General features: G+C 35.9%; 1 protein-coding gene across 1 annotated transcript; it reads right to left on the bottom strand.

The window, feature by feature from the left end:
- Nucleotides 1-774: 774 nt before the first annotated feature.
- Nucleotides 775-23,108, bottom strand: LOC135083927 (pro-corazonin-like). The gene is made up of 3 exons (XM_063978685.1): nt 22,994-23,108; nt 8,117-8,337; nt 775-926 (listed from the first exon to the last, which is right to left on the bottom strand). Exons 2-3 carry the CDS (start codon nt 8,330-8,332, stop codon nt 828-830), a joined length of 315 nt encoding a protein of 104 aa, XP_063834755.1. The 5' UTR covers nt 8,333-8,337; nt 22,994-23,108; the 3' UTR covers nt 775-827.
- Nucleotides 23,109-26,907: the final 3,799 nt, after the last annotated feature.

Genomic DNA, 26,907 nt, shown 5'->3' with positions numbered 1-26,907 from the left:
TTTATCTACATTTCGATATAATACAATATTATCTAAATACCTTCTAAAATAGTAAAGAATGTAAAAAATAAATAAATAACTTTGGACAATCGACTAGAAGCAAAATTAGATAGTAGATACTTAGTTCATTTTCAACAAAGGCCTTTTAGGCTAAAGAAGTAATTTGTAAAATCATTACTAATACAATTTATTTTTTGGTAATGCATTAACCCAGCCGTCTATGCATTACTTTAAAGTTTAAACAAAACATTTAACATTCTTTAAAAATATTAGTACGAGTCAAATTCATTTTTCCTAAGCTTTGTAATTTTTGAGGTCAGGTGCTTCACACAAATAATTAATTAATCCTACGTTAAAACAAAATGTTTAGTTAACGTAAAATATTAAAAAATAATTACAATATGTTCCTTTATTACTAAGCAATTTAATTATCTCCGGTATCATCAATTACCTAATTATCAAATACAATGACATGAGTAATACATAAGAATATTTTTGTGACAATAATATTTAACAAATTTATAAAGATTTTAAATTACTATGGTTAACAAAATAAAAATAAAGTGTATACCTACCTACACGGTTTATTAAGCGTACCTATTGCTACAATTAGTAGACTTTACATGAGAAATATTTTAAGAAAAACTTGTAACGTTAATGAGCTTTTTTCCCATTGGTTATGATGATGGACTCATGGATTTAATTACAGTTTATAAATTATTTGACAAACGTAGTAGTATTTCAACGAAATATCTTTTGTATCCTGCCATTGTAACCGAAAAACGTGTAAATATCAAACACTGGCACATTTTCTTTCAGATCCTGGTTCACTGGAAGGCATCGAACAGGGGGTCCTGGCTACGTTCTTTGTACCTCTTCGACTGATTGTCCATGTCTTCTTCGAAGTAGTCGCAGGGCCCGAAGAACTGATAAGACAGAAGAAAAATGTCAATAATTGCGAAGGTAAGTAAGAGTAAGACTAGGCGCAGACCATCGATTTTTCGTCGGCCGATAGTTTAGTCGGGCAGTTGATCAGTATGGGCATGTATGGAAGTGCACACATTACACCCAAGTAACACGCAATCTGTATATTCACTGAAGTTAAGATTGATTTACGTTTTAAAGTCAGACTATCACTTTAAATCAGTTTTGACTTAGTTTAAATGCTTTTGAGTAGAATGCGGTAAAATTTACAATGCATGAAGCTATTATATGGTCTAAAAAAATTAAGTTAATTGGCTTATAATCATAGTAAAACATTAATTACTTTTAATATACAGCACCTTTAACAGCATTTACACTAACACAAAGGTTAAAACCGTATATTAGTAAATAAGAAAACCTAATGCATTAAATAAACGTTGTCGAAATATTCTATAGTGCATTCAGATATATTAACACATTTTACAGATTGAATAAAATAAAAAATAAAAAATAAAAAATTGTTTATTTGGCACAACACATTAAAATTACAAATTCAAACTTAAAACTAAAAATAAAATTGTACCAAACAGGTCCTCGCTCAGCATATGCCAAGGCACGAAGTACCTCGACGCTGATATTCTGCGAGCACCGTTTAAAGAGAGGGCGTCCAGCCAGCCTTACAAAATACAATGAAAAGACAAACTTATAAAATTAAAAAATAAACACAGAACAGAATACTTAAAAAACACACTCATATCGGTTTGCTCCAACATGCCATTGTTTCTTTTTATTTAATAATAAATTCAACAAATAATATAACTAAGGTACTTGATACAAATAAGGCCTACGTTCTAATAAGGCCTATACATCAGAAAACACAGATAAATAAATCCAACCGGGACAATACTTCAAGGACACGTACTCATATGCCCTATAACCCAGTAGAGTGCTACAGCATCCCGATCCACGATCCCAGCACCAATTGGCACGCGTTCTTCTAAGGTGGTGGGTGATTTCGTGCTCCCTTATAAAAATCCGGCGATTTCATCTTAAGTTTTCGGTAAAATGACGCTGTTTTAGATTAAGCTTTTCTTAGTAATCGTTTCTAAATATATCTTACTAGCTAATAATTACCTTAATTTGTACTACTGGCTATAGATGCATTATTTGTAAATTTTTAAAGACAACAAGGGCGAGATATCTAATAAGGCCTAGGCCTTATTTCAGCACGGTAGGCCATATTAGATACTTATGTTAACACCTGATAACGGACAAATTCATTAAACTAAATGAGTCAAAGGTTAGCAAAATATTTATTTAATAAGAATGTTACTAACAGCACAGAAAAGAAAAAGAAAACAGTGTCAAAAAAAATTACAAAACCTGTAAAAAAAGAAACAAAATACAAAAACAATAAAAAATTAGAAAAAAGAAGCCGAATGTATAATTCTTAAGGAAAGGAGAATAAAAGCTGGTATTATCATGCCTGTTTCGAAGACAAAGTAGCAGATACGCGACCATAAATGACTGCTTTAGGTGGTATCACAAGTATTGTGTAGGAGTTCGCAAAGATGATTCAGAAGCCTTTTTATGCCCTGGTTCTAACAAAAATTGATATCTCATTTTGTTTACAAAAATTCAAGACTAAATGATGTTCCTAAACTGATTTATTTAAAAGGTTTTATGTGTAGGCCTTATTCGAACACGGTGTTTTAATAAGCCCTATACAAAAAAACAATATTGTTTGTTTTTGATATTTTTTTTTATAATATATCGCACGTTCATAATCAAACCGTCACTATACGAAATTGGGAGAAATTGAGTTAACAACACCATCTATCAGCGCTCCGCGAAAAGTGCATGCTGTAAAAATCCCACGCATAAAGCTCAAATAGTTCGGCAGATAGAACTAGTGTCGTTATGGAGTTTAATGGGAAAACCGGTATTTATTGTGAGTAACAGTGACACGTTTTTAGTAGTGACGGGATCTGGACGGGCACGCCGTGATAGTTATGTAAACTCTGTGTTGAAAAACGTCATTTTTAGCATAAAGACGCTTTTACTCCAAACCATAAGATAAGTCACAATAAAGTAATACGAAAAACGCCTTAAAACAAAAAGTGACAATATTTCTCTAACATTTTTAAAAAGATTGTTCATCACTTCGTAGAATATTGTGTTTATCCAAATAGTGAAATATTAAAACAACAAGAAAGATTTTTAAATGATTAAGTAGTTATAATTGTATCTAACAAAAATGCCACCAGTCAATCCAAACACTAGTAAAATCAAAGAAATTATCAAGGATATTACTTACTACTTTGTCTAGCGTTTGTGGACTATAAAAAAGCCTTGGATTCGATCGAGATCTGAGCAGTGCTACAGTCTCTCCAACGGTGCCAAATTGACTATAGATACATCGAAGTGTTGAAAGGCTTGTACGAAAACGCCACAATGTCGGTTCGTCTCCAGGATCAGGACTCGAAACTCATCCAGTTGCAGCAAGGGGTGAGACAGGGAGATGTCATATCTCCAATACTGTTCAACACCGCCCTGGAAGATGTTTTCAAGCTTCTGGACTGGAGCGGATTCAGCATAAATATCAAAGAGTACATTATCCACCTTCGATTTTCGGACGATGTCGTAATCATGGCTGAGACTGTGGAAGATATAGGCATAATGCTCGATGGCCTAAGTAGAGCCTCTCAACAACTGGGTCTGATGAATGAGTATGAAAATGAATATGGACAAGACAAAAAACATAAATGTCCATGTAGTATCCACTTATCTGGAGACTCTACACTCGAAAGTTTGTTGACAATTTATGTATACCTGGGACAAACAGTCCAGTTACGTAGGTCCAACTTCGAGAAAGAGGTCAACGTCAATGCAACTCGGCTGGGCAGCGTTCGGGAAGCTTCGTGATATTCTCACGTCCGAAATACCGCAGTGCCTCAAGACAAAAGTTTTATCAGTGTGTGTTGCCAGTGATATTTTATGGATCTGAGAGGTCACCCAAAAGGTGATGGAGCGTGCGATGCTCAGTTAGTTTCCCTATGTGATTGAATCAGAAATGAGGAGATCCACAGGAGAACCAAAGTGACCGACATAGCCCACAGAATCGCTATAATCAAGTGGCAGTGGGCGGGGCACATAGCTCGCAGAGGTAATGGCCGCTGGATAATGATCCAGAATTTAAACCTACTTCTCTGAGCCTTTTTTCCATGAAAAATCACTATCTAGTTCGTCAAGTTCATCGAGGTCATCAAGTTCTTGTTGTTTAAAGCTTGCCTGAACAAGAGGGTACCTTATTTTCTAAGAAGTTGATTTATGTGATGTAATTTTATAGTAATTTCATGTGTGTAACGTATTTATTTCTGATCGAGAATTTACATTTATTACTGTTACCATTGGTACCACTTAATCCAAATTATTAAGTTTTAAGTTCATTAAAATTACTGACTTTTCTATGTTAGTTTTATTTAATAATAATCATTTTTTAATCTTTCATCGTCAAATTAATATGAAAATAGTGACATTTCTACCGGAATTAATAATACAACATTAACATGTTTTTAATTGAAAACTGTCACTGTCTCAATTTTAGTGGAAAAATGACACTATTTTTAGGGAAAAAATTAAATATTAAATAAACCATTATGATAATTTGAAAGATTTAATATTCCCGTAAAAGCCAAACAAGCCACTACTGGTATTTAACAAAAAACAAAACATTTAAGAGCATTTTGCTCATTTTGCAAAGGTTTTAAAATTTGAGCATTTCAAATGCTTTTCCTGAAAAATCTACTTTTTTGTATAGTGACAGTTTGATTATGAACGTGCGATTATGTAAGGAATCGTTACTTTGTTACTATGAATATTTAATTTTATCTATAATTTATGTATAATTCTTAATAAGTGGAATTTAAGTTTATCTAGAGATGTACAGTATATTTCGTTTACTTGGTATGTAAAATTTTGATAACGCAAACAAATCGACGTGTTTAATGTTATAAGACCGCATTTTGTTTAATACAACCTCAATTTTAAGGTCTAGAGGCATTTGAATCATGTAGGCCTTATTCCGTGTAGGTGATTTAATAACGCTTAAATCAGTGGTTTCGTAATTTGCTTATTTTGAATAGATTTAGTTAAAAATTGTGTTATTTTTTGTAATATTTCTAAAATTAAAGGATGGAAGAAGATAATTAACCTTGTTTTTGTTAATTCGCGTTAATATTTATTGAATTATAAGCATTTAAAGTTAGGTAGGCCTTATTTGTATCAAGTACCTTACTATATTAAATAACCTTATAATTTATAGTATATTAAAGGAACATATTTTCTAATTATTTATTATCAGTCCCTGTGCTATGACATATTATCACATAATTATAATTGCACAATATTATATACCAAATAAATACATAAATACCTAATTATTTTATTCGGATTTTTGCGTCTCCACCAGATATCTTTTGTATTTGATCTTGAATGATCCAATATGCGTGCAATCTCTGATGGGTGGAGGGATGTTATTCCAACACTTTGATGCCGAATACCTAAAACTGCCGCGAAACGCCGCTGTACTGTACGTTGGGCACATTAGTCTATCATTCATGCGAGATTTTCGTTTAGTGAACTGTAATTTTTTAAACAAATATGAATATGATATGAATATGACATTTTTATGATCTTTTCTTATGCTTATTTACTGCTCAGCATTAGCCAAACATTTACTAAAGTTTTAGCTCTGTTATCTTCTTATTTTATTGTTACTTTAAAGCTTTTAGCACTATTTAGATAAATTAAAAAAATATTTTATTACTTTAGGTCATAATTTGGCCATAAAACCACGAGCCGTATGATTATATTCATTTGTGCGTTAGTAGGTCCTGTATATTCATTAGAAAATTTATGTCGAACGTGTCAAGTTATTGACATGAATAAACAGTGGAAAAAGACTTAAGGCCGGGTTGCACCAACTTACTTTAACAAACGTCAAAAATCTGTCAAACCCCATACAAAAAACATCGGTTATCGTCATAGTTACGGTCAAAGTTAGGTGGTGCAACTCAGCCTAAGAGAACAGGTGGAGTAAAGAGAAAGATAAAGACGGAATATTCAAACTTTATATTTGGTTTAAGAAATGCAAAACGTGTTCCAAAAAATGATACACCTCATACACAAAATACAGTACAATCGGTTGTTGTGTGAGTCAAGAAGTTCCGTAGAACATTCCTTCATCCCTTTCGGTCGTTTGCACTATTTTATAAGGCATCTGAAAAAAAAACAAATAAGCTTATTTATGACTTAATAGAGAAGTAGTTACCTGAAAACTAAATAATTACTCATATAACGCATACCCTTAAAAAAACGACTACAGCAACACTACTAACTAGTTACAAAAAGTTCCTTTAAATTATTACTATTACAATGAGCGAAAAATAAGATAGGTAGCTATATCGTGTTTCATTACAAATTACATTTGTAGTGATAATGATTTTATACTTAACACTTGTCAAACTAGGTACCTACCTAATTGGAGACAGATAAAATTGAAAGACGTGGAGTAGGGGATCATGACGTGATTAAAGGATTCTAAATTATTGTTTCGGTACCCTGATTAACACTAAAGCAATCCATTTTTATGACGTTTAAACCTAATGAACATTATAACATACCTAAAAGTGTTACAGTAATGCTAAAGATATCACTTAGATATTTTATATGTAGGTTGAATGACTTAACCATTTTCTTTTTACTATAATAAGACTGACAACATTAAAAGACACTAGTTGAAAGTTTAAAACATTAATATTATCTGACGCCATTTGCTTTCTGTTTTCTCTAACATAGAAAATAAAATTATAATACACATATGCATGAAATACTACTTATTATCCTTTTCTTACAAGCGGAGTATCGATAGAAGCAATTTTATAAGTTAAAATTAATCAAATCGTTAAAAAAATCACAAAAAGTGTCATATGTCGATTCTAAATTTGTCCCTATTTTATTAAAAAAAGGATTTCTGTGAGGGCGCGTGAATTATAAACCACAAACATATATATATTTTCACATAAGACTAATACTCCCAGCTCATTTTCATTCTTGAAACAAAAAAAAGATACTTACCTTATGATAAATTATTTTAAATAAAGACATTAAAACATCTCCTCACAACACCATTGCACTGCAATACTCTAAACGAAAAATAATGAAATCGGACAATAAAATGCGATAAGTTTTTTCGAATACTTTCAAACAAACAAAATAAAACGTTCAGCCTTAGAATAAAACGTAACTTTGGCATTGTAATTCTGAAAGCTGTTTCAAAGCTGTACTAACATCTAATAAAATGCTTTTTACATTAGAATATGCTGTCTAACAACTTTACTAATGTCTGTCTTCAATAACATTATAAGCGCTGGTTAGCAGCACTAATAATATTTAATAATGCTCAAAGCCGTATTATTTGGGGCCCAAATTGCGCTTACAAGACACTTATAGACTTTTATACGACTGATATAGTGCTACATATGCTGCTCATATACTGCTCTGCACGTAGGTTCATGCTGTTGTACGCTTCTTATAATTGTGTTTTGTGTTACTTGGGCACCGATTTGATTTGGCTGATTCTTCATACAAATTAAAATCGGGCCCAACTACTTATCGGCCAACTAAAAATCGGTGGTCTGCGCCTAGTCTAAGAAGTATTATTTTTCCTAGATTTTAAGGTTTTTATTCAAAATACTAGCGACTAGCCCCGGCTTCGGACGAGTATTAAATATTACATAATATAAACCTAAACCTTCCTCTTGAATCACTTTATCTATTAAAAAAACCGCATCAAAATCCGTTGCGTACGTTTTACGAAGCGACTTTGTTTTATACTACGAGTATGTAGTGAAGTTACATTACGCAATTTTCTACGTATTTGAGGTGAAAATAGCCAAAGGAAAACATCTTCTCTTTAACAGTCAACTTACTGAAAATACATTTTATATGTCTACTAGCGACTCGCCCATGCTTCGTACAGGTATCCTACCTTTTTATTGAATCACTCTATCTATTAAAAAAAACGCATCAATATCCGTTGCAGATTTTTAAAGATCTAACCATACCTACATAGGGACAGACAGACAGGAAAGCGACTTTGTTTTACAAAATGTAGTGATTATGTCCTTACCCTCTCACTCAGTGGCTTTCCCTCCAGCACATACTTCAGCTTGTTAACCTGGCACGGGCTCAGGATCCTCTCAAGGCTGCTGGCCACGTCCCTGACCTCTTCCCTCTTGTGGCCATCCCGCTTGCCGTTGGTCCAGCCTCGGGAGTACTGGAAGGTCTGGGCGGCGACTGACGAGAGAGCCACGATGATGAGCAGGAGGGCTGTGTTGGGGACCATGGTGGCTGGAACAAAATAGTTCTATAAAGAGGTGATCATCTTATCTTGTTCAGAGCCGCGCATAAGCGTAGTGCACGTCGACCCATTGGGATCTTTTGTGCTTCCCTTCACCTTTATTCCCTCTCATCCGCAAAAATCATATCCATTAAGTGAATCAAGTGTTTGGGTGAGAAGGACCTATAGTCTTCTAAAAGAGAGAGGTGATCATCATCATCAAGTCATTTGGTCTGCACTGCAGGAACACCCTCTCTAATTAACCAGAAATTACATTTGGCCTACACTCTTGAAGCTGGCTTGACGGTTTTTCCCTAAACCGCATCTTACGTTTAACCACACAGGGTGCTCCTATTCTACACTGCCGAAACTAAACGGCTATAAATAAGTTAACACTTAGATACCTATTAAACACTATGCTTATTCTTAAGCTAAGATTTTTCTAGAGGTCCTGGGTTCAATAAAATCACAACTTTTTGCCGTATAAATTATAGTCAAGAGAAATACCCAGACCAAAAAAACAGACTATCACAGTTTATCACACACAGGAATCAAACCCACTACGTTTAGCATGGTCTCGTTCCCGTACCTACCCTATCCTAGTCACTTCATTAAAACCCACATAATATGCAAATCCACCGAATTACCAGAAACTCAATTCAATAATAAGGTACACGGTATAACTCCCGATTTACAAGCGAAATAATTATAAGTTAAGCGAAATTGTTATCCTATTATAATCCATTTTGCCTCTTTGTTATAAAGGTCAATGTTGCCTCAAAAGCTAAACTTTATTTGCTGCTCTTTTTCCAGTCTACCCCGGCCTCCTCGAGTTTTCATTTCCTTCAATTAGTACGTCGCCATGTTGCATTTTCCTTTTTAGCTTGACTAATTGATTGGTAGTTTAATAAATATTAGTTCAATTTCATTCATACTTAGGCACGGATTCATTGAATAAGCAAACCTCCGGTTAATTAACTTATTAAGGGCTTTTGTTACTCACAGACTACAAAATCTTTAAGTAGGTAACCACTTTAACTTTAATTTTTCGTAGTAGATGCTTACTACCTTAATTACCTCCTCTGTGGTCTAGTGGTAAGACCACCTGCTTCAGACGCAGAGGTCCTGCCCGGGTTCGATTCCCAGTGGGGGCAGATTTTTCTGTTCGGTTTGGTATGTGGTAGGGCTTGTTCTAAGTCCGCCTGGCTAGCTACCACCATCTTACCTAAGTATGTCGCCATAACAATGTTAACAGCATTGTTGTGTTCCATCAGTTAGAGATAAGATAGCCAGTTCCTCCGTGGTTGAGGATTCCGGGTGAAGCTCGCTTCCATCTTCGGCTTGATCATCACTTACCATCAGGTGAGATACAGGCCAAGAGCTTCCTCGTCGTGGATAAAAAAACCTACAATTTTAGGTTGCATTGTGTATTATTTTACATTATTATAGTTAGGTAATGTAAGCTACTGCAACTTTGTAGCCTCCCGGTATTTTGTACAAGAAATTGTCTTCACAAAAGAGGGATCTTTTTATTTCGCCGTAGGCTAAGTATAATAAGGGACATAACAATGGTGTCATACTTTTTTAAATAAAACATCTACTTATTCTTATCAAGCCGTTCGTCATACTTAATTCTAGCTTAGTTGAGTTTACTAACAAGACTATAAAATAAGGCTGGGTTGCACCATACTACTTAACAAACGCCTAAACTCTGTCAAACTCCATACAAAAAACACCGGTAATGGTCACAGTTACGGTTAAAGTAAGCTGATACAACTCAACCTGTGTTTTTATTGGTGTCTTCCGAACAATTTTCCCTTCAATACAAACGAGGCTTACGACCCATTCCCACCTCACCTAGGGTTGCCAAAACACAAAAGCCAGTCTCGGTGCTTTATTGGTCGGACATTTTACCCTAAAAGCCGGACATACCCTTTTTACTAACCAGAGCTTTTAAAAGTCTTCGGGACTATTCCCACCTCTCGTTCCCACGGCTCCAACTCCTGTGTAGCCAGGATCTCCAGCTTGACCGCCATAAAAACCAAACCAATGAAGGTTTTTTAAAGTCTTAATTATCTTCATAAAGTAGAAAGATATTTCATAATAAAAAAATCGCGTCATGGCTTTACATGGCGCACGACTTTCAAGTGGCACGGCAGCCACATAAAGCCTAACAAAAGCCAGACAGGCTGGACGAGAGAATATTTTGGCCGGACACTTCCGTAAAAAGCCATGCACTTCCTGTTAAATCCGGACGCCTGGCAGCCCTAACCTTACCTCATACGAATAGCCATAAAACTAAACGTCCTATAGCAGTGCATCGTTTACGAGTCAATAAAGTCTGTTAATCAAGATAAGATAATGTGAGTTAGGATTATTATAAACAGTTTTTAGTGTCGAAGATAATATGATGGAAGAAATGGCAGATTGACTTTTGATCTTTAAGTTTTATTAAGCTTCTACAGCTTTTACGTGAACTTTCATAGAAGTCTCTCTGCTGTGTTTATCCTATAAAAGTAATTGACGCGTACCTAAGTAATTTTGAAAAAGTACGTACCAGAGTAATTGAAATCAAAGTATTTACGAGTAAATGAGATAATTAAATAATTAACACTTGACTCGGCATAAACTTCTCATCCTATATGATTTTAAAAGCTCTACATCATCTGCATCCCATAGATATAAAAGAGGGACTTAATACAGTACGTTTAGGCACGTTTAGGTGTGTGTTTACCTTACATTTTTCGTAGTTCTCGTAGAATTTCGTAGGTCCCCGTAGCCTCGTAGCTCGTAGTAAGCTACGAATGCTACGAAACTAAATAATTTTTTTCAAGTCAAGTCAGAAATAAGCAGTAAATTCCTGTGCCTGTACAACTTTAAATGAAGTACCTACAGTGTCTGTAGACAAAATTAGTGACGGTCTTTTTAACGACATGAAAATATGGGGGTTATGTTTCACCGCTGACATGTGAGTGTTTTTTGTGTCTCTCTGGCCCCGTAGCTCTTAAACGCGTGAACCAATTTGAAATTTTCTTATTTATTACAATTTGAGGACGCAACGAAACGATGACGAAATTATAAATGTCAGTACCGTTTTCGCAAGTGTCATCTAGTCATGACATCTATTGTCAAGAAGGTGGCGATCATCGTCATCATTAAGTGTTAAGTCAATTAAGTCCTCTATTCAAGTTGGACCATATCATTTGTGTAGCTCAAGTAGAAAAGATACATTTCGAACAAACAGTTACGCTCTCTCACGTATCTCTCTTTTGACCTATCGTCATGAAGGAGAGGGGACACAATGATCTCCCCTGCCCTTTTGTCCCTAAGTCTGAGAGTCCTCCACCTGGACATGAGCTCCCCTGGCTTACCTGGAAGTCTTTAAATAGACTTCGAACGGTGGTCGGCCGTAGTAAGGACAACCTGTTCAGGTGGGGATTCTTGGATGGCTCAAACTTGGAGTGCAGGTGTGGTTTTGTTCCTCAGTCAACGAAGCACATGATTTCGTGCCCTGCGTTCCCAAATAACTGCACGCAGGAAGATTTAATGAATGCCACTGACAACGCCACTCTTGTAGCAGAGTTTTGGGCTGACACTGTATAGGTTTGTTGTCGACAACTTGTGGCGCTTGCAACAGTGCCGAAATATCTGAAACTCGAAATTAAGGTACTATCGGCAACAGTGTTAACTACCCATTGCCGCTCATGTCGTCTCGTTCTATCGCAAAGAATCACCATTTGATGAGAGCGAGAGCAAAAACTGAAATGGATAGTTAACAGTGTGGCCGTGTGTACATGGTAGCAATCCCGTCAATAATAATTATTCTGTTGTCGACATGGCATTAAGAAGAATCCTGGCTGTTCTATTTGCGCTACGCCCACCTTACGGGCACCTTAATCTTTACCATTGTTTCCCTGTGTCGCTCGAGACCCTTGCTTAGATAATAGGAAGATAGCGACGGACAATTATCTTAATGAGAATAATACATTAATGAGACCACACGATGAATTGCATTACTTGACGTAGGCGCAATTTTGAGGTTACTTAAAGGGCAAATGGTAATTAATTTGTCCAACTGTTACACCATTTGTAACCTTGAGAATTGAAAGAATACTAAAATAAATATATCAAGCGTATTGTAGGCTTAGAGTTTCTCCCCATTTTACTATAAGATAAATACATATTCTATCATCATCATCATTTCAGCCATAGGACGTCCACTGCTGATCATAAGCCTCCCCCAATGCTTTCCATGTTGATCGATTGGTAGCGGCCTGCGTCCAGCGCTTCCCCGCTACCTTTTCGCTACGCTGCGTTTTCCGGTACGCGGCCTCCATTCCAGAACGTTGCTGCCCCATCGGCCGTCAGTTCTGCGTACTATGTGCCCTGCCCATTGCCACTTCAGCTTACTAACCCGTCGGGCTATGTCAGCGACTTTAGTTCGTTTACGGATCTCCTCATTTCTGATTCGATCTCGCAAAGAAACATATTTTATAGTTTGCTTAAATCCAATAAGGAATACTATACGTCGTACTAACGCCCAATTCAGAAACGATGTTTGCTTAAGTGAAGCAGCAAATCGAACGCACAGCGTTGAATAGAGCTCTGTGATTGGATCGTGTTTTACCCTGTGCGTCCACACGCACAGTGAGACCTCATAGTAATGTTTGTGAGTACGGGCATACTAAACGTCACTTTAAAACCTGTTCAACGAGAGTGTAAGTTTTATTAGTAAGGGGGTAGGTATGTATGTGTTTCTATAAGTCAAACTATGTACTCCAAAAATATTATGAAAGAATTTTCAATATTCTCTATTTTACCGCCTACCTACTCTTATTTCTGCTTGACCCAAAGTTGACTGAGGTATAATGCCATAAGCCATTAAATTCGCCTTTTAATTACAATGTTCTAAACGTAATTAAATAAAAAATTGTAAGTTAGCCAATTCTTGCCACACAAAATGAAAGTGAAACGATCCCAAATTAAAAGGACAGAGAATTTAATCTAAATGAAAAAATAAAGAGACCAAAATAGTACAGTAACTTTCAACCCACATTTTGCAGTCTCTTGGGACCAATAACGCCCCTCTAGTTTTTCATGAAGGCATTGTAATAAGCACAAAGTTGTGTACGTGCTTAATGCTTTCCCCAAACTAAGGCAATTCTAATGGCACTTAAATACCTTAAAAATACTATTAGTGTGGACTGTGCATGAGTTTTCTCTTAGTGCTCTGTTAAATACGTTTCCCTATGTGTGGGTGTAAGAACTAAGTGTCTAGAGTTTTAGACAAAGTAAAACTCATGAGAGTTTAAGTTCTGAAATCGCTTCACGGAGCGAAGAAGGTAAACTATACGTAATCTTGCGTCTTGTCTGAATCTGCCTGATAGAAAGTGATGATCAAGCTGAAGGTGGAACCATCAACCACAGAGGAACTGACTATATCTTACCTCCAACTACTAGCCAGGCTATTGACATGACTGAATGGACTGGTTGATTTACTCGTCCTTACGTTCTGAATATTATTATTTGTATAGAAAACAGAAGTAACCGACATAGCCGACAGAATTGCTAATACCAAAAGCTGAAGAAAAGCAACGACGTGGCTCGCCCACTGCCACTAGTGGGTGACTGCACGTAGCTCGTAGAATTGATGGCAATTGGGACAGAAAAGTTCTCGATTGGAGTCCACGAACCAAAAGACATAATGCTGGCAGGCTTCCCACTAGATGGACTGACGATTTGGTGAAGGTATGGGTGCAAGCAGTGCAGGACGTCATTTCATTTGGCTCAAAACAAGATAGGTTCTCAAAAAACTGTGCTGAAAATGTCAGTCTGCGCTTAATCATATCGAGGTCCTACCAATTAAAAGCTTTCATTTACAAATTAAATGTCGACCCGTAGCACGACTACAGAAACAACAAATTAAATTATTTTACATCTATGTAACTACTACCTGTTTATCAAACTACTTACTAGGAAGACGTCAGTTTGTGACTATCCTGATATCTCTTGGCCCGTGGCCAAGTTTAAGCATATTCCGTGCATCAGATAAACTTGACCTTAATGCGGTATAATGAGGGTTATAATGGCATACATTTATTTAGGCAGATGACAATGTGACCTCAGAGTTTTAGCTATCCCAAGAACTGTGGGTAGAAAATGTAGAAATGTATTCCATTAAATTGCACAGTATTACTACGTATTCACGTGGGCTTATTTGGTTAAACTGGAATTAACATAAAGCAGTCACAAGAGTATTAATAATTTAATTAGCTACTAGGTACACATCTTAATAATGTGGTGAGCCCACTCGTAACTCAAGTAATATATACGCAAAAAACTTTATTAATACCCTATGAGATAGAAATAAGTTTTTGTAAAACACACTCGCAGTTTTCACTCTTCCAATTAATTTCAATGTATAACTTAAAATTCATTCGAATTTCTAACATATAGTTACTATATATAGGTAGATACTGAAAGGGTTTAGTGTATTTAAATGTTATTCGACTCCATTTGTTTGAAAATTTCCCAGTTTAAATAATCACATACTTTACTAAAGTTCGTTCATCCGTTTCAGCCAGATGACCACTGCTGGACTAGTATTTTATTTAAATAAAAACTTTATTGCACACGCAAAATAAAAGCGGTACAAAAAGGCGACCTTAATGCCATGTGGCATTCTCCACCAGCTAACCTTAAGCAAAATAATATAAATTAGGAGTCACACTCATGACTGCATTTCTTTCCCAAACAAAGGACCAGGGAGGTTTTTTCCGGCTGCAAACTAAACAGTGCAATAAGATCCGATAATAGAGGAACTTTCCTTTGACACGGGGTCGAGGTTAATTACAGAAGTAATACTAACTAACTGACCAACGTAGTAGGTAGGTCAGTTAAAACAGATGTAGGTAATACTAAACTAACTGACCAACGTATCAGGTAGGTCAGGCTAAATAACCACATTCACTCAACCTTATCATTCCACAAAAAATCCCGTATACAAAAAATAAAATTAAGAAATGCTAATAATATAATTGCACGTCCTCCTAGAACCAATCACGGTACTAAAAATATAGAATTCGAGGGTGTGAAAATGTACAATAAATTACCTAATAAAGTGAAAGACGCCAAATCATTGTTTTCCTTTAAAAAATTATTAAAAACTAGCTTTCCGCCCGCGGCTTCGCCCGCGTGGAATTTTGTCTGTCACAGAAAAACTTTATCGCGCGCGTCCCTGTTTCAAAAACCGGGATAAAAACTATCCTATGTTCTTTCCCGGGACTCAAACTATCTCTATGCCAAATTTCATCAAAATCGGTTGCGAGGTTTAAGCGGGAAAGCGTAACAGACAGACAGACAGACAGACAGACAGAGTTACTTTCGCATTTATAATATTAGTTGGGATATACGTACTAAATGAGATAATAATAAATTAGACATCTGTATTTTTAATTATATACTATTAACAATAAATTAAACATCTACAACAATTAAATTTTATTAATTAATCTAATATAAATACGTCAAATTCTCTATACACAATTAAAATTACATTTATTGCATACAACCATATTATTTTTACAATCCATTTAATATGCCGCATCCAATTTACAAAGTTCGCTCAGTGCGCATTACATCCGTGGTTGACTGGCGTGTGGCGACTCGTTATGCTTTGGCTCGAAGTTTTTTGTTGTGTACCGTCACATTATTTTTATTTTTGGTTAATGTTGATAGTTACCTTGATTTTGTTTGTAATTAGCTGTACACTCATTATGTTTAAATAATTTAAATTGAAATGTTTCTCAGGAAGTGAATTATTGTTAATTCTTATGAGAAATAAAGTTCTTAAACCGTTAGGTCATTACTGGTCATGAAGCAAATAATAGAAGTGAGTGGAGCTTATACAATTAAAGGTTCAAGAAAGAAGCTCAAAAACCGACTCAATTGAATTAAATTTAATTAAACTAGGTATTTGATATAACTAGCGGCCGCCCGCAACTTCGTACGCGTGGATCCCGTTTTACCTCCTTAGTCGTGGAGTTTCGTAAAATCCTTTCTTAGTGGATGCCTACGTCATAACATCTACCTGAATGCCAAATTTCAGCTCGATCACAGCATCATTCACTCATTCATTCATCATCAGATCATTTCAGCCTTCAGTAGTGGTTTGGGCTGTGCGTTGATTAGCCTCAAACTAAGCAGAGATTTACATTTAAGAATCAATTAAATTATTGGTTTAAATAAATTAACACCGACAGCAAAAATTGTCTATCACATCTGTGAAAGAATAGTAGAATAGTTAGTTCAATTTATTTAAACACTACCAAATTCTATTGTTGCCGGTATTTTCAATTAATTCTTTTTAATTGAACCTTTACTTGAATTGTGTTTCCATCAACAACAGTTTAGCCTGTATTTCTTGTTCTTTCCTTTGTAAATTTTAATAATCTCGAATCAGACCGAGCATTGTTGAGGCAGAAAGTAAAAACACACAAATTGAGAACAATTTTTAGGCAAACAATCCTCCCCTTTTATGTTGAAAACGATTTTCTGTTTGTTAACTGGTGACATGAAAATTGGTTCTCGATTCTTATCGGATGTTAATATTGTTAGAAGTCTAATACAATTTTTGTTTACGATAAGTTTTGATATAAAATTGCGTATGAATAACCGCCTCCGCAGTTTGGTATCTAGCTAGAGAACTCGGCTTTCTTGATCGCGATGTACTGGGTTTGATTCCTCTTTGATAAGTAAAATAATAAATAAATAAAACATTTAACGTAAGTGCGCCTATTAACGACCCCCCAAAATTTGTATTCAATTACCGCCCTATTTTTCTTTCTTTCATAAAAGACATAATAACAGGTTCCAGAAAACACGTTACCTAAAAAATATCTAGGTATGTTTATTGACTATCAAAAGGATTAAAGTTTGTGTTCGTAAATAACCAGTAAACGGAGTTATTTGACATTAAATGGGACGCGCCCGCAACGGACGCACTTTTCATACTAACGCGCTCCCAGCTACTTAAGGTGCACCTTGTTATTAATTAGCGATTTTAACACATTTAAAATGAGTATACCAACATGTTTTTGCATAACAATATTAATTCGTACTTTAGTTTCCTTAATAAACCCTCAATATAGCCCTCTCGCTGTATTTTTGTGGCTTAAATACATTTTTAAATAAGGGCGGTAATAGAAACACTTTTCATAATTTGGTTCCTAATAACGACCCATGGCGTTGTTAGAATTTTGATAAAGTTTTTTATTTAAATATTTATATCTTTAATTACGCATTTAACCTCCATTTTGTTGTCTTGATCGATTCATAAGAATATTTCACATAGTTAAATCAATTAACGCCATACGTTAATTGTCATAGGTTTGGCATAAAACTGCAATGAACATTAAAGAATATCTCTAATAATGTATGACAATAGATTTTATAAAAACATGTTAAATTCTTATTAAAACCTATTTGATATAAAATAAACCTAATAAAAATGATACTTATCTGATCACGTCTTCATTAAAGTAGATATTTTAGCTGGTTACTGTTTTTTTTTACGGTCGCTAATAGAATAAAGTAATATTCATACTTGATTCTATTACCGCCTCATAACTATAACGCCACCTGCGAAGACTTATAAGCCTGTATTTTGTATATAACTAACATTTATGACATGACACCAAACCAATCATGCTTTATCACAACTATTATGTAACGATTTAAGATCTTTTGAATAATAAAAAAATAATTTAAAATAAGTATACAGACAGTGTCCAATTGTCCATAGTTTAAATTAAAATACACAATTACACACAATTAAAATCAAAAACATAAGTCAAAAACTAATTAAAAATTATAGTCAAATTAAAAATAAAAATAAAATGTTAAATGAAAATAATTTTTTATAAAACTCAAATATACACTCGCGAGCAAAACTATGGAATCACTTACATGAAGTTGTTTCCACGCGATCTTGTGTACTAACGAATTTGTTAGTAACAAAAAAAGTAGCACCATTTTAAAGATTAAACTTTTACCTTTTAATTGATACCAAATTCATTTAAATCACACCGGTATTTAAAAAGATATCGCGGCTGATGTGAAGAAGTAAGGAAAAATACATGTATCAACTGTTTGATACGTCGCGAGTTGCGGCCTACTTACCCCCTATAAAAACACGTGTTTTTGGATTTTTGCTTTCACACGTTGATCCATACACATCTCCGCTTTTTTTGACACTTTACCTGGGATTCTACACCTACAGAAGCAGCACAAATCGTTGCACTATTGCAAGAAGGGCTCAGCCAGCGGGCTGTCGCATGTCAGCTCCACATAAGCCAGTCCTGGGTTTTGAAAGTTTTAAGACGCTTTTGGGAGACTGGTGGCTTTATCCCGAGACCAAGTTCTGAACAGCGCCGGTGCATATCGCAGAGGGATGACCGTTTTTTCATGTCAACCTCTCTATGAAATCATCATTTGAGTGGTATCGACGTCCAGCAAGAGCTCAGAAATGTTCGTAGGATGACTGTTAGCGTGTGGACAGATCGTCTAAGATATAAGCAATAGAATTTGACTCCAAAAAGGTCTGCCACAGGCTCGAAACTGACGGCAGGTCACCGACAAGCACGCTTTCAATTAACTCGCACTTATTTTGATGGGTAGGCGAGTAATGGAGGCGAGTTTTGTTCTCCGATGAATGCAGACTGTGTTTGCAGTGCAGCAGTTGAAGAGGTCGGGTCTATAGGCAGCCTGGGGAGCGATTTGTGCAGAGCTGGTTCGCTGAAACAGTGGCTTATGGGGGTGGCTTGCTCGACTTCCCATCGAGATGTGTACGAGCAAATTGAAAGCGTGCTTATCGGTGACCTGCCGTCAGTTTCGAGCCTGTGGCAGGCCTTTTTGGAGTCAAATTCTATTGCTTATATCTTAGACGAACTGTCCACACGCTAACAGCTATCCTACGAACATTTCTGAGCTCTTGTTGGACGTCGATACCAATCAAATGACGATTTCATAGAGAGGTTGACATGAAAAAACGGTCATCCTTCTGCGATGTGCACTGGCGCTGTTCAGAACTTAGTTTCGGGATAAAGCCACTAGTCTCCCGAAAGCGTCTTAAAACTTTCGAAACCCAGGACTGGCTTATGTGGAGCTGACATGCGACAGCCCGCTGGCTGAGCCCTGCTTGCAATAGTGCAAGGATTTGTGCTGCTTCTGAAGGTGTAGAATCCCAGGTAAAGTGTCAAAAGAAGCTGAGATGTGTATGGATCAACGTGTGAAAGCAAAAATCCGAAAACACGTGCTTTTATAGGGGGTAAATGGGCCGCAACTCGCGACGTATCAAACAGTTGACACATGTCTTTTTCCTTACTTCTTCACATCAGCCGCGATATCTTTTTAAATACCGGTGTGATTTAAATGAAATTGGTATCAATTTAAAGGTAAAAGTTTAATCTTTAAAATGGTGCCACTTTTTTTGTTACTAACAAATTCGTTAGTACACAAGATCGCGTGGAAACAACTTCATGTAAGTGATTCCATAGTTTTGCTCGCGAGTGTAGTTTAAATAATGACCCCCACTACTCACTAGAACACCGGGTTCTGCGTAATCAAGTATAATAGAGGAATTTATTATTTTACTATTTCTGCTTGATTATTTATTTATTTTCGAGAAGCGTGCCTTTTCTTTTATAATAATAAAAAAAAATAACTTGAAAAAAACATATTTAACTAAAACTAAAAGCAAAACAAAGGATGATGGGCATATTGGGCGTTAAACCAACAGAAACAAAAAGTATACTAAATTAAAGCTTAATACTAGTACTTCATTTCATAGTATGACAACAATCCTGAAATACGCCGGGATATGGAGATAGAGGTCGTTGAATATGCAAAGTTTCCATAGTATTTCACATCACATTAGGATAATAAAAATAGTATTAGGTCAATTAGATTGCTTTTATCGATCATATTGAGAGTATTGTATCATATCCTACAATCGATTCTATCGATTTAGTAAGTATGTATACCGAATAAATCATAATCGATTATTCGATTGCAATAATCGATTATATTGCTGAAAATAAGGAATTGAATTAACAATCAAATGATAGTAATGATGGTAATCAATAAAATCGATTAATCGAATTGTTAATCGATAAATCGTTATTTGGCAATATCGATTAATAATCGATCCGTGATCGATTATGCGACAACACTACAACTTAACTGGTAGAAATCCCATTGAAACATGACTGTGTTCATGTCATTTCTCTAAATGGTACCTAGGTATGGTCCTACGCTTATAATGTAGAACATGGTTTAAATATACCATTTGTTGGCCCCACTCCTGAACTGTTGGACATAATAATGGATAAATAACTTAATGTATTTAAAATGTAAGTAGATAAGTATATTAATTAATAATATTTTTTGTTTGCGCAATAAAGCACCTATTACTATTACACATTATGTCAATTTCCAAGCAAACCCGGGAGTTTTTGGTAGTTATTTATATGAAAATATATTTCTGATATTAAGTCCTAACAAATAATAGTAGTTACATTTCTGTTGGTTTTACGCCCAGATTCCATAGAAAAGTGCCCATCATCCTTTAACTTGAAAAAATCAAGTGGTTCCCGAACCTCTGAGCGGGAATCGAACCCGTGCCTCTCGGAATATACCCAATTGAAGAGCAATATTCTTAGCGGTCGGTAATAGAAACAGAAAAAACGTTAATAGAAACACACCTCGTCTATAGGTCGGTAATAGAAACAACTGCTTTTTCAAATTAAATTGCTATTTATTAATTATTGTGTGATTGAATACTCATTGTTACTACTTGAATTCAAAGATTACTTCATCATTGTTATAAATAAATTAAAGTGTCTTTTCTATCACCACGTCTTACATCTAATTTTCTAAGGTTTATCCGAAGTCAGCTTAAACTGGCGGTAATAGGCGCATTTACGTTATTCGCTGCAATCTAAGGGTTACAAATTAGGTGTGGACTTTGTAAATCAATCTTGCGTGTCGTCCCCGGTTTGATACGTGCTTTACAAACGTTTTGTCGTCGTTTCGATTGAATCACATTCAGGCAGCTCTTGAAATCTGACCCAATGGGACTAAAATGACGATTTTGTGTAGGACCTGTTACATCTAATACTAGATAAACATATCGCCATCTCCATGGCACACTTACAAATCTGCAGTTTTTGAGACTACTTATGTTGTACAACATAATGGTGGAAAATAAACTTCTAAATGATATTAAAATAAAAATAAAAAGTGAAGATATACTTATTATTACTGAAGTTGATATGAAACATACAATGTCGCCGTTTTGACCCACAGCCCATAGTAGGTACTACGATAAACTAGGACGTAGTAAATTTTTAAATCGCTAGTCTGTACCTACTAGGAAATTGTTATTAGAAACTCTATACCTATTTTACTTACTTCTAAAATTGAATGTCCGAATTAAATTCAAAAATTGAGTTCCAATCCAAGTCATTAACTTTAACAAAAGCCGACCAAGCATTTCCGGGAAACAGTTATTAAGCTCTGAACGATACTGAACTCTTTCTTTTTATTTAGAGACCATGCATATTAGAGGAAAATAAAGTATTTTTAGGACGTTTTTTTAAGTCGGATTTTTATTTTATACTGGTTGTCACACTGACACCCAGATGGGCCTTAGGGCCTAAATTTTATGTAACTACTTTTTTCATGAGTTTTGAGTTAGTGGCCAATTATAGTAGTTTTTTTGTTTCACAAAAAAAATTTTCCATTGTTTTATTAGATTGATGAGTAAAATGACAAGAGTGATTGTGCTTCACTTGTCAGCATAACCTACATATCTTTTAAATTGTGTTTCCATCAACGAAATGCTGACAAAGGTGACCGAGTTTCTAAGCGACGCTTCTTCTCAGAACCTACCAACATGTTGTGCCAGAGGTAGTAGGATTTTACAGCTGACACTTGCTTTATTCTCAGTTTAAACATTGAATTAGGTAACTGATTATTTTCTCTTTTTTATGCAAAACAAGGCAGGTACTTATGTGACCGCAATCACACCTAATTTTTAAGTGAGATGCAGTCTAAGATTACACTTTTTTCATCGATTTGTCATTATTAAAATTTTTCCTTTTGTGGTTTGAGTCTAGAAAATTATTTAAAGTGGAAGGTTTAGGCTTTAATTTATTAGACTATGATAACCTAATTAGTTATTCTATTTCATTATAGACTACGCTCGGTTTGGTCAAATAAATCGCAGACCTCAGTAACAAACTGTATTTTAAAGAACAGTACCTATAGGCTCAGTAGTTACTACTAGCTTTGGGAATAGTTCGAATCCCAGGAGGGACACATTATTATAATGTAAAAGACTTTATTTTGCGTATTTAATTTTTTATTAGAATATTCTGAATTCACTTTAAAAGATTTAAGTTATTCATCACCACAAAATTATCGATAATCCTATATTTAATAAAGTTGTCTAAAATGCTAAATAGATTTTGATGCAGTTTGTGACATAATAATACAATGAAATGCACTATAAATTTAAAATGGCTGTGTCCTAAAATTTCACAACGAATGCAATTCATTATCATTGCTACAAAACTTTTCAATAAAAAAAATATTAAAAAAACTTACCTTTGAAAAATACGCGAATATCAATAGACAATCCGAACACTGGCAAGTTGTAAAAAAACAACGCGTTTCAAATTCAAATTTGAAAATTCGAAATTCGAACTGAGCTCCTGAAGGAACAGGAGTTGACTACGCACCGTAAGGTAAGACTCACTCCTTTTATAGTAGCGGGGCGCTATACAGTGGCGCTAAGGCCCGGTTTCCACCAAAGCGGAGCGGTACGGAGCGGAGCAGAGAAGTTTTTTGAATAAAATCAGATTCCCATTAGGTATTTGCACATCTCCATTCTGCTCCGCTTCGGTGGAAATGGATCGAGCGGACAAGTTTTGGGCGCACTTGTTTTCCTATAGAATTTGACAGCGGGTGCGGAGAAGAGCGGAGCGGTGCAGGCAGAGATGTGCTGAGCAGTGCGGTGTTTCATAGATAGCAATAGACTGACAGCTGACATCTCCGCTCCACTTTGGTGGAAATAGCCTGCCAGCTTTGCACATCTCTTGTCTCCACACTGCTCCGCTCTTCTCCGCTCCACTAGGTAGAAATATCCTGCCAGCTTTGCCGCACATCTCCACTTGTCTCCGCACCGCTCCTCTCTTCTCCGCTCCACTTGGTGGAAATAGCCTGCCTGCATTACCGCATATCTCTCGTCTCCGCACCGCTCGCTTTTCTCCGCTCCGCTTTGGTCGAAATAGCCTGCCAGCTTTGCACATCTCCTCTCGTCTCCGCAGTCCGCACCGCTCCGCTCTTCTCCGCTCCGCTTAGGTGGAAACCGGTCCTAAGGCTTTGATTGGGCTCATTGAGAACCCACGCCCTGTGATAGTGTCTTTGTCAATGATCTAGTTAGGTCTAATTTAATAATAGTGACTGGCTTTTAATTATTCCTTGAAGAGGCTCTGCTTTAGTTAGATAAACCTAGGACTCTAACTAATTGGTCTGTTTAGATTGACTATGACTAGGACATTATCGCCCGTATTCAAAAACATTACTATGAGGTCTCACAGTGCGCGTGGACGCACAGGGTGACACACGAACTAGTCACAGAGCTCTATTAAACGCTATGCGTTCGATTTGCTGCTTCACTTAATTATGCAAGCATAGTTTGTGAATACAGGCAGGCCTGTTCATCTCCGCGAGTTCACATCGAAAACAAAACACGCACGATAGCCCACCTACAGGAGGCGATTCGACAAGGCGTCACATACGAGATACGAGCGAGCATTGACACACGCACGCGTACTCTTGTATTATGGAAAAAAATAAAAAAATACTGTGCAGTATTTAACTGCCTAAATAATAATAAAAACACACAATGTACTTTTTTTAAGTTGCCTGAAGACACTGAGAGGTAACTAAGTGGTTATTGTTATTCATGATAATTCATGCAAATTCATGTATTTCTTCCGACATTTTCCGCGATTTGGCACTTCACGTCACACATTAGTTTGCCGAAGTTCGCCGAGCCAGCTATTGTCAATTATTATAGGTGTCAAACAGGATAGGGTCTTTGCGCTGGTTTTAGTCCAACTATCGGAGTTGCCAACTTTGTGATCTTAAAATACCCTTACATAAATGTATCATATTATTTTATGTCGTTCGAGTGCTCATAAAGGCAGTCAACTAAAGTCCATACTGCAACGCACACACAATCCGCACCGTAACGTAAACGCCTTGCCTCGCCGATGACAGTGCGCGAAGGGCAATGACAGCTCGCAAAACACTGACGTATATCAATGTCTCATGGACTTGGCGTAACTTTAAAATAAACGTACTCGGTACATTACGCACACATTTACACGCATTATAAATACATACACGATTTAAGAAAACAACATGGCCGCAATATAGGCAATCAGCTGACAGGTATTTGTGTGTGTGTGTGTGTGCGTGTAGTTGTCAGCTGGTTGCCTATAAATATGTTGTTTTCTTAAATCTTGTATGTAGGTACCTACTCGGCACAAGTCAGGTAGTTAGTGACGTCACATGAAAATGTTGCCAGAATGAGTACTGACCAAACATCTATTTCTTTTTTTTATACATCACCAGGGGTAAGTTAGAAAGAGATAAACAGCTGTTTGTCATTAATTTGTCGAATTTTTGTATAGATCTACAGGGTGTTAGGTAAATGGGTATATGAGCCGACACTAGCCCATGTTAACATGGTCATATAAATGGTATGGTGAAGTCAGAAAATTGATATCTTCATTTTAATTATTTTATTTTTCATACAAATCGGATTTTTTAAAATTTATTTTGTATGAAAATAAAAAAAAATAAAATGATGATATCAGATTTCTGACTTCACCATACCATTTACATGACCATGTTAACATGGGCTAGTGTCGGCTCATATACCCATTTACCTAACACCCTGTATATTTCCTCTCCACTATTACCTCCATGCCACAAAAGGCGATACGTTGTTGATCCCTTTCCGAGTTGATTTGCCTGCTATATGACCTGAGCTATGCTTTAAAAAAATGACCCTTAGTCATCTAAGATTTAATTTTGTATGAAGAAGTTTAATAAACACTTAAATTGTGTTTATAATGCTATCAATTAGACATACGTGCCAAAAACTTTTCCTGTCAGCACGTTTTTTTTCTAGCGCGATGATTTCTGCAATGTACCGGTGACCGGTGTATGGCCGCGCATTTACGTAATTTTTTGGAACGCACTACTTTTAAAATTACATTTTCATTTAGGTAGAACTGTTGCTTAGGCATTATAGATTGCAACAAAACTAGCGTGGGATGGCTACTGCCTTCTGTGAATACAATACTTTGTATTCAAAGGACATCATCCATTTTGGTCCAAAATCAAAAGTGCCGGCCAAAAAATAAAAGTGCTGTATTCTGATAGAATACCTCCGCCTTAGCATTTATTACTATGGCACCAAAGCTGTAGCACTACTGTGCATCGTAGTATTTGAGCTCTAAAAATATATGAAACGACTGACTTTGATCTCAAATACTACGATGCACAGTGGTGCTACAGCTTTGGTGTCATAGTAACAAATACTAAGGCGGACGTATTCTGTCAGAATACAGCACTTTTTTTTTTATTGGCCGACATTTTTGATTTTGAACAAAAAATGTATGAATCGTCGATGAATTTTAGATCTCAAATACTCGACGCACAGTGGTGCTACAGCTTTGGTGCCATAGTAACAAATGCTAAGGCCGACGTATTCTGTCAGAAGACAGCACTTTTTGTTATTGGCCGACACTTTTGATTTTGAACAAAAAATGTACCTATGAATCGTCGATGAATTTTAGATCTCAAATACTCGACGCATAGTGGTGCTACAGCTTTGGTGCCATAATAACAAATGCTAAGGCGGACGTATTCTGTCAGAACACAGCACTTTTTTTTTATTGGCCGACACTTTTGATTTTGAACAAAAAATGTATGAATAATCGATGACTTTTAGATCTCAAATACTCGACGCACAGTGGAGCTACGGCTTTGGTGCCATAGTAACAAATGCTAAGGCAGACGTATTCTGTCAGAATACCTTTTTTTTTTGTTGGCCGGCACTTTTGATTTTGGACCAAAAATATATGAAACGTGGATGATGTCCTTTTACGCATGTGTTTATGGCAGCTCAGTGAAATGGACGAAAACCGAAGTTAGATAGAAAACCAGCACAATGACCCTACTTTCAAAAATTAATATTGCGATTTTATAAATCACATAAACAACTTTATATTAATTTGCGGTACGAAGTACGCCGGGACAGCTCGTAAAACAAATTCATTATTTACATATTACTAATTTATCAACTTTGTTCATTGTTAGTTCATTAGTTGTTCGTGTTTCGTTTGGGTTAGACCAAGAGCCGAATGCAAAAAATAAATGTTACTTGTAACAACGAGCTACAATCAGCAACACCTATCACCGAGCAACGACACTACGTAGTT

The sequence above is a fragment of the Ostrinia nubilalis genome, chromosome 24, assembly GCF_963855985.1.
Source record: "Ostrinia nubilalis chromosome 24, ilOstNubi1.1, whole genome shotgun sequence".
Taxonomy (NCBI): domain Eukaryota; kingdom Metazoa; phylum Arthropoda; class Insecta; order Lepidoptera; family Crambidae; genus Ostrinia; species Ostrinia nubilalis.
Note: the sequence above shows the minus strand (reverse complement) of the source record. Positions and strands in the feature narration are given on the sequence as shown.

Coding starts and splice junctions, on each gene's coding strand:
- LOC135083927 (XM_063978685.1), bottom strand. CDS start 8,332: ATGGTCCCCAACACAGCCCTCCTGCTCATCATCGTGGCTCTCTCGTCA. Junction 927..8,116: donor GAAAGCCACTGAGTGAGAGG/GTAAGGACATAA, acceptor CTGTCTTATCAG/TTCTTCGGGCCCTGCGACTA.